Raw genomic sequence first — 14,793 nt, 5'->3', positions numbered from 1 at the left:
AAGGCTGTTTAGTATTGCATTATATGAATGCACATTTATTTAACTGGGTTGTTTCTGGTTTGACACTGTTGTAAACACCACTGCAATGAAAGTGTATTTGTACATAAAACATGTATTTTCTTAGTATAGATTCCAATAATCAGAATTATTGAGACAAAGAATAGGATCATCTCTTTGCTTCTTTATCTGACTTTTTTCTGATTATAAAAGTAATACATGTTCTCTGTCAAAAATATGGAAAAAGAAGACAATAAAAATCACCCATAGTCCCATCATCCAGAGACAACTTGTTAAACATGGGTATATTTCCTTCCAGTTACATGTGTAACTATTATTGTTGTTTTTTAATGGTAATAATAATCTTAAGCTTGCATTTTATTGGCTGCCAGCTATTTCATGTCCTATGATTCTATTGTGGCATTAATTGAGTCAGTTTCTGATTTTAAGTGATGTTGCTATGGACATCTTTGAGGCTGGCACTTTCTGGAATGGGGAGGGTGTGGTCAGGACAGGAGGAGGTATTCAGGGAGCAAAGAAGCTCCCAAGAGCCTTTTCTCTGCTAGCCCCCCCATCTGACCTCCCACTCTGCCCGCAGAGTCTCTGGAGCTGATAGCCACAGCAGCAGAGCACTCTAATGCTGCCATCCGCAAAATGGTGAGTGGTCCTTCTAACCCCTGCCCTTCCTTGGCCAAGCCACCTATCTCGATCTCCGTTCTGGGGTGGGGGTCTTGCGACTTGTGGACATCTGAGGGGAGGCCAGCACCCCAAACCCTGCCTTTTATTCACTGTCTCCTGCCAGGAGCGAATGCACAAGCTGCTGAAGGTATATGAGCTGCTAGGGGGTGAGGAAGACATTGTCAGCCCCACTAAAGAGCTCATAAAAGAAGGCCACATCCTTAAGCTGTCAGCAAAGAACGGGACCACTCAAGACCGATACCTCATACTAGTAAGTGCCACGGGTAGGGGTGCATGCCCCCCACCCCTGCCCACCACATTGACCTGGTACTCACTCAAGGCTATACTTCCTGCTCTCCATTCTTTCCTCTACTAACTCATTGTATTTTCACTGCCTTTACTGGGAATTTTTTTCTTTCTACTTTACAGATAATGTAACTAAGACTTAGAGAGAAGTGACTTGCCCAAGGCCACCCAACTAGGAAGGGACTCCCATGCCTAGGCTCTTTCCTTGCAACCTTTGTGCCCAGTCTGGACTGTGTTTTCTCCACCTATTGCCTTGAGTCCCTAGCAGTAAAGCTTCGGGAGTAATAACGGAAGAGAGCTGGGCCACACCCCTTGTGGGTCCTCCACACATACATCTGAAACCTTTTCCTTCCTAGTTCAACGACCGCCTCCTTTACTGTGTGCCCAGGCTGCGGCTCCTTGGCCAGAAGTTTAGCGTGCGGGCACGCATCGATGTAGATGGCATGGAGGTGAGCACCAGGAGGTGGGAAATGGGGACCTGGAGTGGGGCCTTGGTGCTGGGAGGAGCAAAGACGTTCTGACTTTGACCCCAAGTGTGTGCATATGTGCAGAGGGCAAGGGCCCTGTAGAGCTCAGTAGGCCTCACCAAGCCCCTTTCTCTTTCTATTCAGCTAAAGGAAAGCTCCAACCTCAATCTGCCTCGTACCTTCCTGGTGTCAGGAAAGCAGCGCTCCCTGGAGCTCCAGGCCAGGTACTTGCCCTTGTCTGTATCTTCTCTCCAGCCCCCTCTTCCCTTCAGATATGCTGAGGCATTCTAGGCCTAGTGCCAGGGCAGAGGCTACCTCCCTAGAGGAGAGATTGTTCCAGAGAAAGGGTGGGTACCTTTCCCCAAAGATGCTTGCTCTTCTGATGGGTTTTGTTAGAGGAGAGGGAAGAATGAGATAGTAAACCAAACATAAATAATAACAGCACAAATAGTTTATTGTAGATTCAGAGATTTAAGAGAAATAACAATAAAATGCAATGCTTGGTCCATGATAGGAGTCTGGTTTGAGAAAAACAGCCCTAAAAGACATCTTCAAGACAAGAGGGAAAATCCTAACTGTGAACTGGGCATCAGCTATCAGGGCATTATTGCTAACTTTCTCAGGTGTGATAATGGTATAGGAGGATATAGGAGAATGGCCTTGTTTTTTGGTGATGCATGCTGATGATTTAGTATCATGATATCTGTAACTTATTTTTAAATGATTTATCAACCAAAAAATATATACATATACATACATATTATATCTACATATATAAATATATATTAATATATATGAAATAAATATAGCAAAATATTTTTTAAATTTGCATCTATATAGTGGATATATATTTATATATTTAATGTACTTGTGTTATCCTATCTACTTTTCTGTATGCTTGAAACTTTTCATAATAAAAAAATTTTTAATAACAAATTTTAAAATAATGCCTAGCTATTTAACAAAGGGGGCTTCATATCCATTCTCTACTTGAATGATTATAATAATAGTTCACATTTAATGAAGACTTGCTCTTATGCCAGGCACAGTTTTTGTTTTGTTTTGTTTTAATTTTTATTTATTTATTTATTTATTTATTTATTTATGTCTGTGTTGGGTCTTCGTTGCAGTGCACGGGCTTCTCATTGCTGTGGCTTCTCTTGTTGCAGAGCACGGGCTCTAGGTGCACGGGCTTCAGTAGTTGTGGCACACGGGCTCAGTAGTTGTGGCCCACAGACTGTAGAGAGCAGGCTCAGTAGTTGTGGCACACGGGCTTAGTTGCTCCGTGGCATGTGGGATCTTCCCGGACCAGGGCTTGAACCCGTGTCCTCTGCATTGGCAGGCGGATTCTTAACCACTGCGCCACCAGGGAAGTCCCTGCCAGGCACAGTTTTAAGTTAATTTTAACTTAAACAATTTAAGTTTAAATTGACTAGTCAAATTCTTAAAACAACCCTTGAAGTAGCCACTGTTACCATCAACCTCACTTTCCAGATGAGGAAACTGAGGCACAGAAGAGTTATGCACCTTGCCCAAGATCCCACAGCTAAAAAGAAGCAGAGCAGGAATTGGAGCTCATGCTGCCTTCTGAGGGCCCAGGTGATAGGGTATCGAGGCCATGGTCAGGGCCAGCGAGTGGATGCACATGGGTAGATGATCTGCTTCTGATAGGCTGTAAGGAATTAAGAAATGAGAGTCAGAACCCTCATTGCTGGAACTGTGTGGAGGCAGGAGAGAGAGATGAATGTGGGCTACAGGGTGTCCTCCTGGAAGATGAGAGAAGGGAGTTAGGTTTGATGCTCTGAGAGTCTGAGAGAGCATCTCAGAGGCCTGTGGCCAGGAAAGTGAGAACAAAGGCGACAACAGGCACTTCCAGGGGAGGGCAGGTGTGGGGCCCAGTCAGGCCTCAGCAGAGCCTAAGTGATAAGCCACGTGACTGGGATGAGTCGTCTGCTGGGAGGCTGGGAAGGAGGGGGCTGCAGAGGGATGCTGGGCCCAGAAGGGTGCACCGAGCAGTGTAGGGTTTCCTCCTAGTGGCAGAGGGAAGGCATGGAGCATTTGCTTTGCAGTTGCTTTTACTGCCCTTTAAAAAGTTGTTTTTAATGAAAAATTTCAAATATCCAGAAAAGTAGAAATACAACAAATACCCATATGCCCACCATTTAGACAACTGATTCTCAACTTTGGTGACATAGGAATCAGCTGAGGAGCTTTTAAAAAATACTGATGTCTGGGACCCACCCCTGGAGACTTTGGTTTAATATGTCTGGGGTGTAGCCTGAACATGGGGAGTTTTAAAAGCTCCCCAGATGATTTTAATGTGTACACCAGGGTTTAGAACCACTGACTTAGGAATCAGTATATATTTTTGCCTTCCTTCTCCAACTCTCTGGTCTGCCCTGCAGTCTCCAAGGCCTCCACCCTGGTGCAGACCCATCAACTGCTCACTAGGAGTAGGACCAGCTTCTTGGCTTACTCCTGCCTGGCCTCTTCTAATTTTTAGTTGCTCCGTGGCATGTGGGAGCCTGCCTTCTTTTTTTTTTTTTTAAACCCAAACAAATTTAATAAGTACCATATCTAATGACTTTACCAAGATCACCAGATATATGGTTGATATAAAAAGTTGTATTTCTACATACTAGCAACAACTAGAAAATAAAATTAGAAAAATGTTCTTTACAATCATATCAAAAGTATCAAATACCTAGAAACAAATTTAATGAAATAGTTTCAAGACCTCTACCCTGAAAGCCATAAAATTTTGCTGAGAGATATTTAAAAGGAAGTAAATAAATGAGAGATTTATCATTTCATGTACTGAAATATTCAATATTGCTAGGACTATGATGATCTCAAATTGATCTACAGATTCAGTTCCAATCAAAATCTCAGTAGATTTTTTTTGTGTAAAAGTTGACATACTGATTCTAAATATATATGGAAATGCAACGAACCTAGCACAGCCGGACCAATCTTGATGACAAAGTTTGAAGATTTACATTACCAGATTTCAAGACTTAGCAAAAAACTACTAAAAAGTGTTTTATGGCAGAAAGATATAAATTAGACAGACTGAACAGAATAGAGTCCAAAAATAGATGCATACATATATGGACACTTTAAGACAAAAGCAGTAAATACAGTTCATGAGGGAAATTATGTAGAGAAATTAGATATCTCTATGGAACAATATGAAGCAGCCATATAAACTTTGATGGATAATAACATACTATTTAAAGCTTAAACAAAAAGCGACTCACACTGATTGAGCACCTAGTGTATCAAGGATTGTGCTGGACACTTTACAGATCACTTCAGTTACTGCCTAGAACAACCCAGACTGATAATTATCATATCCGTTTTACAGGTGAAGAAAAATAAACTGCCCTGCTTTCTCAAACTTGACATTCCAGCAAAAATAGGGAACTATTTATGGTTTCTCGTATGTTCCATACTCTCACTCACACACTTCACCCTTACCCCTGTACTTGAGGGCTAGCACCTCTTTGAGGAAACCTTCTTTAGCAGCCCCCACCCAAACTCTAGGATGGGACAGGTTTTCTGGGCTCCTCAGCCCCATTTTCCTTCTGTCAGAGCACTGATCCCCCTGTATTGTCCCTTTCTCCCCCTCTAGACCGTGAGCTCCTTCCTTGATGGTAGGGTCCTCTCTGAGGCCCAAGTTCCTAGCACAGGGTCTGGAGAGTATTAATAACTGTTGAATAAATAAACTCAGATAGGTTATATGACTTGCCTAAGGTCACATAAGTGATAAGTGAAGGAGCAGAGGGTCAAACTCAGGTCTTTCCAACTCCAAAACACCTGCTCTTTACCACTACAGTTGCTTTTGGTTGGCCTGCCTAACCCAACATCTTTCTTTCCCCCTGCCCCCACCACCTTCCCTACCCAAGGACTGAGGAGGAGAAGAAAGACTGGGTCCAGGTAACTTCCAAGAAGGCTTTGTGGTAGGGGGCTGGAAGAGTATTAACAGGTCTTCAAGGGGGTGGTGGACTCTCCCCTAAAATTCACATCTGACCAGAATGGGCCTGGACACCTGCCTTCCAATAAACTTTACCATCCCCATTTTACAGATAAGCAAACTGAGGTCCAGAGGTTAAGCAGAAAGTAACCAATTCTTCCTTTAGAAAGCTGGCTCCTCTGAGGGTGTAACCCCAGTGAGTTAAGCCCTGTAAAACCTTAATCCCAGATAGTAATAGCCAGGAAGGCCTTCTGTGGTTTTTCAGCCCCTGATCCCCCTCCCCTACTTCACAAATATAAGAACTGAGACCTGGATTTGGGAATGGACTTGCCCAAGGTCATACACCTAGCAAGGGGTAGAGCTGGGCCTAGAACCCAACTTTTCTGACTCCAAGCTAGGTTATAGGAAGGTGAGGTAAGGGTGGAAATGGGTGGGTTTTGAGGTGTTCTGACCTCTTATTTCTTACACCTCCTTCCAGGCCATCAACTCTACCCTCCTGAAGCACGAACAGACGCTGGAGACCTTCAAACTGTTGAACTCCACAAACAGGGAAGATGAAGACACCCCCCCCAACTCTCCGGTAAGAGTCCCCACCCCCTCCTCCTGCACCGGGACCCCCTCCGGGCCTCCAGGTGCCCACCTTACCTTGTGATGCTCCTCTTCCCTTCCCAGAGGGTAAAGACCAGAGAGGCAGTGCATGACCTCAGAAGCAGTCTTCTTTTGGTAGGGCCACAGAGAAATCATTGGGCAAACAATGCTCAGAAAGTAGACATGACTGGTTGTCAGTTGCACAGTGAGGTAGAGCAGAGCCAGGACTCAAAGGCAGGTCTTCTGAATGTATCTGCTGCCTCCCAGTGATGATCCAAGCCTTGGGGCAGGGGCAGGGGCAAGGGCCGGATGGACTGGACTGGGGAGTAGCTGTCTCTGACCTGAGACCTGGCCCTCTCTCCAGAATGTGGATCTTGGGAAGCGGGCACCTACGCCCATCCGGGAAAAGGAAGTCACCATGTGCATGCGCTGCCAGGAGCCCTTCAATTCCATCACCAAACGCAGGCACCACTGCAAGGCCTGCGGCCATGTGAGTGTTGGGAGGCAGGGGCAAAGCTAGGGAGGAGACAGGCTGGCAGCCCAAAGGCCCACTTCTAAATGGGCACTAAGTGGGGGGAGGCTGTGAGTCTGCTGTGGGAGTTGGTACACTGAAGGGGAAGGCCCGCTGGAATCAGGCTGTTCTTACCCACTTGCCACCCCAGGTGGTTTGTGGGAAGTGCTCCGAGTTCCGGGCCCGCCTTGTCTATGACAACAACCGCTCCAACCGTGTGTGCACTGACTGCTACGTGGCCTTGCATGGGGTGCCTGGGAGCAGCCCAGCCTGCAGCCAGCATACACCCCAGCGCCGGAGGTCCATCCTGGAGGTAAGAGCCAAGCCCCGCAAGTAACCCACCCTGACCACATGGGCCCCAGCCACCCACGCAGTGGTGGCTGAAGCCTGGGCATCTCTGACATCGTAGTACCATGTGTATCCACTGAACAAGTGACCCAGGCTTGGAGTGAGTAAAATGAGTATGAGTGAATGAAAGAGTAATTTTTATTTAAGTGCTTTATTCTTCACAGTAACTTACCTATCAATGCTATTCCTATTCCTGTTTTACAAATGAGGAGACTGAGGCCCTGGGAGGTTATTTGCCCATGTTACACAGTGAGTGACAGCTTTCTTAATACAAAGTAGGATATATGCACTGAAGAAAGTTAAGACAATATAAACAAAAATAACAAGAACACCGTATTCCTTTGACCCAGAGATTACCACCATTAACGCTTATGCTTCCTATCTTTCTAGATGTGTGCACATACACACACTTTTGCTTGTTTTTAAAATTGAGGTATTTATTTTATTTAACGTTTAAAGAAAGCTAACTCTGTGCCAGGCACTCTTCTAAGTGCTTTGCATGTATTAATTCATTTAATCCTTACAACAGCCCTATATGCTCTCCTTCCAAGTCAATATATTTCCATCTAGGGCTGGGATTCTGGGACTGACTGCCTTACCCATCCACCCAACCCCTTAACCACAATGCTAGGTTGCTTCTCACTGAGTGTAGGGAATGCACGTGATGAAAGATGAAAAAAAAAGATGAAGTGTAAATGCATAAATGACTTGAGGAATAAATGGACTGATGGAAGAATGCCTGACTGGCATTAAGGTGCCCCCACTGAGAGCTACACACCCCTCCCACCAACTCTTAGAGGCAGCAGCCATGGCCCAAATCTGGCAGACAAGCCTGGCTTTGAATCGCGACTCTGACTCACTGAGTGACAATGGGCAAATCACTCCCACCACCTGAGCTTCAGCATCCTCCTCTGAGACATGGAAATAGCAATCCCCATGCTGAGGGGATGTTGAAGCCAAGAGGAGCCAGGCTAGGCCTCCTATCAACATTGATACTCCCCATGTCTCTGGCCACAGAAACAGGCCTCAGTGGCTGCGGAGAACAGCGTCATCTGCAGCTTCCTGCACTACATGGAGAAGGGCGGGAAAGGCTGGCACAAGGCATGGTTTGTGGTCCCTGAGAACGAACCCTTGGTGCTGTACATCTACGGAGCCCCTCAGGTGTGCATCCTACTCCTTTGGGTCCTTTCAGCCACCTGGCAAAACCAGGCTGCCCTCCTTTCACCTGAGTCCTTCACCTCTCCTTGGCCTTGGAGGATAGGGTGAACCTAAGGAGAAATCAGAAGCCCCCACCCTTGTGAGACAAAGACTGGCTAGAGACAAGGAGTGACCGTGGGTCAACTTATGTAGAGAAAAGTCAGTGACTTGTTGGGGGGCTAGCTTCTTGGAGGAAGCTGTAGTGGAGACAAGGCACTGCTTAATCCAGTTTGGAGTGGGGAAGATGCAGATGGGGGGCAACAGCCCAAAGGCCGGAAAACATTATATGCTAAAGAGACTAGCCCACCTGGTTTGGGGTGTGGAAGGAAAGCGGTATTTGAACCAGCCTGCGTTCTAGCCCCAGTTCAGACATTTTCCTGTTGCTCAGTGAAGCCATGTAAGGTTCTTGAGCAGGGGAAGGAAAAGAGGGGTTTAGCAGATACAAAACCAGTGAGAAGCCCAGCCCCTAGGTGACCCCTGGCTTTGTCCCTGTTCCCCAGGATGTGAAAGCCCAGCGCAGCCTGCCCCTCATTGGCTTTGAGGTGGGGCCTCCTGAGGCTGGGGAACGGCCTGACAGACGGCATGTCTTCAAGATCACCCAGAGCCACCTGAGCTGGTACTTCAGTCCTGAGACAGAGGAGCTGCAGCGGCGCTGGATGGCTGTGCTCGGCCGGGCAGGCCGTGGGGACACGTTCTGCCCAGGGCCCACACTGTCTGAGGACAGAGAGATGGAGGAGGCACCAGTGGCAGCTTCAGGAGCCACAGCGGAACCCTCTGAAGCCCCCCAGACCCGAGACAAGACCTAGAGGGTTTGTGGGTAACTGGGGCCCCCTGCCCCACACTTTAGCTGCCCATGTCCAATTGAGGGCCCCAGCCTGCTCTCTCCCAGCTCAGTCAATACTTGAACTCCCATCATGGGCACTTTCAATCCTGAATGCTGGGTCTTGGGTTTTTTAATTCATCTTTTCACAAAACCTGGGCTTTTAAAAAAATATTCCTACAGTGATGTTAATTTTTTTTAAACCCTGTCCTCCAGGGAGGGTGGGAGCTGTTGCTAGACCTGCCTGAATTAGGCCATTTCCCCCCAACCCCTCAATACCCTACAGATCCTGCCTCCACCCAATTCCCCCCAAAGCACCAGAGGCAGGAGATCTGGATTCAAGTGCCAGCTCTGCCACTGACCCCATGGTCCTGGCCCACCCCTGCCCCCTCAACCAGTGTCTTCACATGTATGATGCTACATGGGGTGGTGACCTCCTGCCTCCCCCACGGCTTACAGCTTCTACCTGGCCCCAGGCTACCCAGTATTTTATCGTCCAGACCCATGGCAGGGCCACCGGGCAGGACAGGGGAACAGTGGGGGAGGACAATGAATACTCTTTGTTTTGTTTTTTAAAGAAAAATACAGTTTATTTCAGGCTTACGGAAATGTTCAGAGCGCTGCTGTGCTCCATTCGTCCATCTGTTTGTTTGTCCAAAGTACCAGGCTGCTGGGGTGGGCCCAGAAACTGCTCCCTTGCTGAGCTCTGAAGCTCAGCTCCCAGAAGGCTGATTCCAAGACTACTCACAGGTCAAGCCACAAATTAAACAATAAGGTATTATTTATTGAGGTCTTAAGCCTCATCCCTGGACTTCAATGGGATGAGGAGTTTGAAAAGAGGTTGAAGGAGACAGAAAACAAAGCCCAGGTCCCCCGAGCTCACTGCCTAGACAAGGTCTTAGACATCCTGAAGGAACCCAGGGCTGGACACTGGGCTGCAGGAAGGAAGCGTTCCCGGGAGGTTCCAATTTCTGGGCAGGGGCACAGAGCTGCTCTGTGTGGGGGCGGGGGGAAGCGAGGGAGAGGTACCACAGCTACTTCCGTTCACATCATCAACTAACCTCTCTTCCATGAGCAAGCTCATCTCAACATTCCTTACCCAGCAGGAATACTGGTTCTCCTGTTGGTCCTCTCCCTTCACACATCCACCTGCCTACTACCAGCCAGCGTTTAGCTTTTCCTCTAGTCACTCCCATACCCACTCATCCCTCCCTCTTCACATTGACTGCACCCAAGTGGCACTTTGCTGGGAAACCAGGCCTCATCACTCAGACCACCCCAAGACCAAAGACCCTTGGGCTCTTCTTCCCCTGGAAGGGGCTGGACAGGGGAATGGGAGAGGGTGGAGATGGGGTAACCAGTCCAGAGGTCCATGACCCTCCAAAAAACCCCTACAAACAAGCCCCAAACAACTAGCAAACAAGGACCCAGACTATTTCCAGCCCCACTCATTTCTTTCTCCGGACAATGGTCCAGCCATCCTCCACTATATCCTCTTCCTTAATAGTCTGGGAGTCTGGACCAGGCTGGGGGCAGACCCCATCTGTAGCTGCCTCATCATTCGTAGCTGCGACCTGGAGGAGAAATACAAGAGAGAGCTAAATACAACATCTCCCAACTGTGGCCAATGGAGACCCAGGCTCTCCCAGCTTTGCCAGGACTGGCTGCGTGACCTCAGGAAAGTTTCCTGCCCTCTCTGGATAATACAGCCACCACCACCATCACCACCACCCCCATCACTTCCCTGTGAAACTAGCTGATCTTCCAGAAGATTGAAAATATCTGCATCTCCACACCCAAGAGGCACCACCCCCTTCACCTCCATTTCCTCCACGCTGTTTGCATCATCATCCTCATCAGTCTCTCTGGCTGTCGTCAGTGCGGTGGCTCTGACCTTGCACTTTCTTTGGGTGATGAGAGAGGCCATCTCCTTCAGAGCAGCCCTATCACCCCTCTGGAAGTGGTGGAACATGGTCTGTAGCTGCTGGCTCACCTACCAAGAAAACATTCAACCAGCTTGGATTTTCTAGAGAACCTACAATACAACCGGCCCGTGTTTGCAGCAAGAGTGGGGAGGGGTCTGGAATTTTCCAGAAGAGAATGGGGCTCTTTCCTCCCCAAGGAGTTCACTAATGAAGCAACTACATATGAAGGGCTCAGTTAAGGTCTGAAGCATTGAAGGAGGGCCTCCTAGCAGGGAAGGCACTAGAACTGGGTTTGAAAGATGGAAGATGTAAAAAGGGAAGGCAATCCCAGCGGGGGCAGTAATGTTAACCAGAGCAGGGGTGGAAATGTACCTGGCCTGATGTGCCCTTGAGATGGGGGGTGACGAACAGACCTAGCTGAGAATGATGTATAGAGAGAAATAAAAGAGGCAAGATTTGAAAAGCCTGGGAAGACTAGACTCAGGCAATAGGGAGTCATAGAAAGTTCTTGCACAGGACTCAAGAAAAGAAAGGTTACAGCCAAGAGTATTGGTCTAAAACAGACAGCTAGGGAGAAGAAAGGCTGCAGGCAGGGAGACAACAGTTGTTTCCACGATATGCTCACCTGGGGCAGACTCCCATCCTCCACAACCGTATCAAACTCGTTTGTCATTAGCTCCCCGAGGAAGTCCTCCACCTCATCTAGCTCCAAGTCAGCTGAGTAGGAAAGGATAGGGTCCTCTGATCAAAGACCAGCCAACTTCATCACCCCTGCCCACTACTCTTCAATACCTACTTAGTGGATCCACATCTGGTTGGTGGGTAAAGGTTCAGTAAGGCTTTTATTTGCTAAAGTGCTCTACTTTCCAGGTTTTAACATGATTTTTAAAAAGAAAAAAACCAAACACTAAATAAAATACCAAATTTCCAATCTCCTGCATTCTACTAAGCCCTCTATTCCTGCAGCATTCCATCCACACTCGCCCTCTTTCATCTGGCCTATTTTAACCGGCCTCCTCTCTGTGTGACCTTGAGCATGTAACTTACTCATCTCCAAGCCTCAGTTTTCTCATCTGCAAAGTGATGTTAATAGTAACCTCCTTGAAGGTCTGTTATGAGAAGGCACCCAAACAATGCCTAGCACAGGGGAGACCCATAATCCATGTTCACTTCCATCACTCAAGGGCTGAAGTTTTTGAAATGTAGAGACTTCCCAACTGTGGTTCCACCGACACAGGAGGCCACAGACCAATGGCATAGGTAAGAAGAAATGGATGTAAGTACTTGCCACGATGAAATCATCACAGCCTTGACCTAACATCCTATTGTGTTACTTTGGCTAAGACTCTTGGCTTCAGTTACCTTATAGGCCCATGCTCTACTTTTTCTGAATTAGAGAATAACTCAAGAAAGTCTTCCACAAAGCTCCTTGCTCTCTCTTCCCTCTGGGAGAGCTCATTCACCCCCTCGGCTTTCCCTAACACTCTAATATCCCCCAAATCTGTCTCCAACCCAGACTACTCTCCACCTGTTCTACAGGTGCCTCAGACCCTCCATATCCAAAGCCAGATTCATCACCTTACCCTGAAAACCTACTTCTCATTCCCCAGCGTTCTTCTATTCCATGAAAGGCACCTAAGCCACCCAGCGACTCAAACCTGAAACCTGCCTCCCTTCCCCTCCCCCTCTACGTAGAGCCAAACCATTTCCTTAGGGCCACCCCTTCTTTTCCATGACTATTGCCACTGCCCTAGTTCAGACCTCATCATTTTCTAGACAGAAACAGCTTTCTCATCAGTCTTTCCCTCTCCAGTCCATGCTCCACACTGACTACTTTCTAGCCAGAAAACCCCATCGTTTTAGATCCTGCTCATGAATTTTTAATCACCTACTGCAGTGTTTCATGTTCTGCTTCTGAGAAATAACTGTCCTGCTGGGTTTTAAGGGAAGCTATTCACAGAAAACTAATGGGAACCAAAGGTAAACAGGTTTCTTTTTGGTGAGTCTTAACCTTATCCAAGCCTTTAATATGTTAATGATTACTGTTACTCTCAAGTAAGAACTGAAGAAAAGAGCTTTTCTTATATAATTTGACTGGAGAAGCTTTTTCTTCGCTGAACATCTAACAGAACTAGTCTTCCAAAGCATGCATTTTGGCAAACACGCTTAAAGGACAAAAATCAAAGGCCCATAAGGCCTTCCATGTCTCACCCCTTTTCAGGGTCCTCTCCAACCCCCATCCTCCACCACTCCTCCCTTCCACACACCCACAAGCACACACACACTGTTATTCTAACACTGAGCTCCCCACCACTTTCCAAATATAACACATAATCTCCTCATACCACAGGACTTATTTTTGAGTGCTGCTCTCTCTGCCTCCCCCACCTAATTAACTCCTTCTCATCCCTTAAGATTCAGCCCAATCACCACCACCCCCTAAAGATCTCCAAAAGACGCCTCCTTCCCAGTCTTACATTACCCAAGCACCGAGCTTAGAACACCTATCACCCTATGTGTAAACACCTATTTACTTATCTGGATCCCTCACTAGATGATAAACTTGCTTGAGAGAGAGGACACTGCCTAATGTCATTTCCAAGACTAAAAAACTATATGAAAAATTTTGTAAAAATCATACTTCGCAAAAGACTCCCTGCAGGGCCCCTTATTCTTAACGACCCTCAAGACACACCAAAGATGTAGATCTCTGCTGTCCAAATAGTCAAATGTGGTTACTGAGCACTTAAAGTGGCTAGGCCAAAAAAATTAGATGTGCTAAGACACATTTTTCAAATACCCACCAGATTTTGAAAACGTAATGCTAAAAAAAATGTAAAACATCTCATTAATAGTGTTTTATACTGACTACATGTTGATGTATTTTAGATATGTTCAGTTGAATAATATTAATTTCATCTGCTTCTTTTTACTTTATTAAAGTGGCTGCTGAAAAATTTCAAATTACGTGATGCGACTAGCATTGTATTTCTATTGGACTGCGCTGGTGGATACTTTTATATCCATTTTACAAATTATGAAACTGAGTCTCAGGGGTGTAAACCGACTTGTCCAGCCTGATACCCTGAGTCAATGGCACGGCCCGTAAGGCATTCGAACTCAGGATTCTGACTCCAAAGCCTGCATTCATTCCACCTCGCCCTCAGGTACCAACCGACAATTGCTCAAGAAGAAGTGCGGACTCACTAGGATCGGCCTCCTCCTTCCCACGCCCCCACAGAGACACGTCCTAGCGCCTCACATTCACTCACCATTGCGGAAGAAGTACTCCTCCACTGCACCCCCCAGCCACTCAGCCTTCTCCTGGCTGTGCACACCCCCGAAGCCGTTCTCCACAGCGATCTGCGAACACAGGCCCAAGCCCAGCACGTCAACCCGGGAGCCGGCCTACGGGGGCGCAGGAGGCCGCTGCTTACACCGCCCAACCAAGCCTCGGGCGGCTCGCCGGGCCAACTCCTCTTCTGCCCCGGTCTTTAACCTCTGTCCCAGCCGCGGCCCCGCTCACCTGCAAGGCGGGCCAGGCCTCCAGCGCAGCACGGACAGCAACCCCAAAGAGCGTTCCCGAATCTTCAGCAGCGCCCGCCATTATCCGGCCGCGGAGCATGTGACGTCCAGGCGGGCCAATACCTGCGCAGCACCGCCCAGGCAGAAGGAGTCGGAAGCCGAGCCTGAGAACGCCGATTCGCCTTTCCGCAGACCTGGCAGCAAGACTATAGCAATAGCAAAGTCTGTCGAGCAATCGATGACACCACCGCAGTCACTCACATGTAATAATTAAATCTAAGGAAGCAAGGAGGGGAGGGCGGCTGAGGCCATGAGTTCCGGACCCATGGGTACTGCGCAGAAAAGATGTGGGGAACTTATTAAAGATGCACATTTCAGGCCCTAGGACAGAAGAAGCAACCTCACGTAGCATTGCCTAAAAATCTGCATTTAATAATGCATCCTGACATCTATAG

The 14,793-nt window shown here is 47.5% G+C and overlaps 2 protein-coding genes across 6 annotated transcripts in view; one reads left to right on the top strand and one right to left on the bottom strand.

Annotated features, from left to right (window-relative positions):
- The window catches only part of FGD1 (FYVE, RhoGEF and PH domain containing 1), a 36,056-nt gene extending 26,597 nt beyond the window's left edge, over window positions 1–9,459 (top strand). For 3 of the 4 annotated variants that reach the window (XM_007117774.3, XM_028482524.2, XM_055081970.1), the window contains 10 exons: window positions 596–654; window positions 800–946; window positions 1,338–1,430; window positions 1,593–1,672; window positions 5,357–5,387; window positions 5,903–6,004; window positions 6,377–6,502; window positions 6,675–6,836; window positions 7,889–8,032; window positions 8,569–9,459. In XM_007117774.3, coding sequence (XP_007117836.1) covers window positions 596–654; window positions 800–946; window positions 1,338–1,430; window positions 1,593–1,672; window positions 5,357–5,387; window positions 5,903–6,004; window positions 6,377–6,502; window positions 6,675–6,836; window positions 7,889–8,032; window positions 8,569–8,874 — 1,250 coding nt within the window. In that variant the 3' untranslated portion in view covers window positions 8,875–9,459. The remainder of the gene's footprint in view (window positions 1–595; window positions 655–799; window positions 947–1,337; window positions 1,431–1,592; window positions 1,673–5,356; window positions 5,388–5,902; window positions 6,005–6,376; window positions 6,503–6,674; window positions 6,837–7,888; window positions 8,033–8,568) is intronic. The other variant, XM_055081969.1, reaches the window with a different exon arrangement.
- On the bottom strand, window positions 9,457–14,499 carry TSR2 (TSR2 ribosome maturation factor). Of its 2 annotated transcripts, XM_007117773.4 has the most exons (5): window positions 14,340–14,499; window positions 14,086–14,176; window positions 11,439–11,530; window positions 10,708–10,881; window positions 9,457–10,462 (listed from the first exon to the last, which is right to left on the bottom strand). In XM_007117773.4, exons 1-5 carry the CDS (start codon window positions 14,436–14,438, stop codon window positions 10,337–10,339), a joined length of 582 nt encoding a protein of 193 aa, XP_007117835.1. In that variant the 5' UTR covers window positions 14,439–14,499; the 3' UTR covers window positions 9,457–10,336. The 2 variants fall into 2 exon arrangements, with proteins under 2 accessions (XP_007117835.1, XP_028338326.1); XM_028482525.2 differs by lacking the exon at window positions 14,086–14,176 and having other exon boundaries at window positions 14,340–14,471.
- Between the last annotated feature and the right edge of the window lie 294 nt (window positions 14,500–14,793).

This window comes from Physeter macrocephalus, chromosome 21 (assembly GCF_002837175.3).
Source record: "Physeter macrocephalus isolate SW-GA chromosome 21, ASM283717v5, whole genome shotgun sequence".
Classification (NCBI taxonomy): Eukaryota; Metazoa; Chordata; class Mammalia; order Artiodactyla; family Physeteridae; genus Physeter; species Physeter macrocephalus.
Note: the sequence above shows the minus strand (reverse complement) of the source record. Positions and strands in the feature narration are given on the sequence as shown.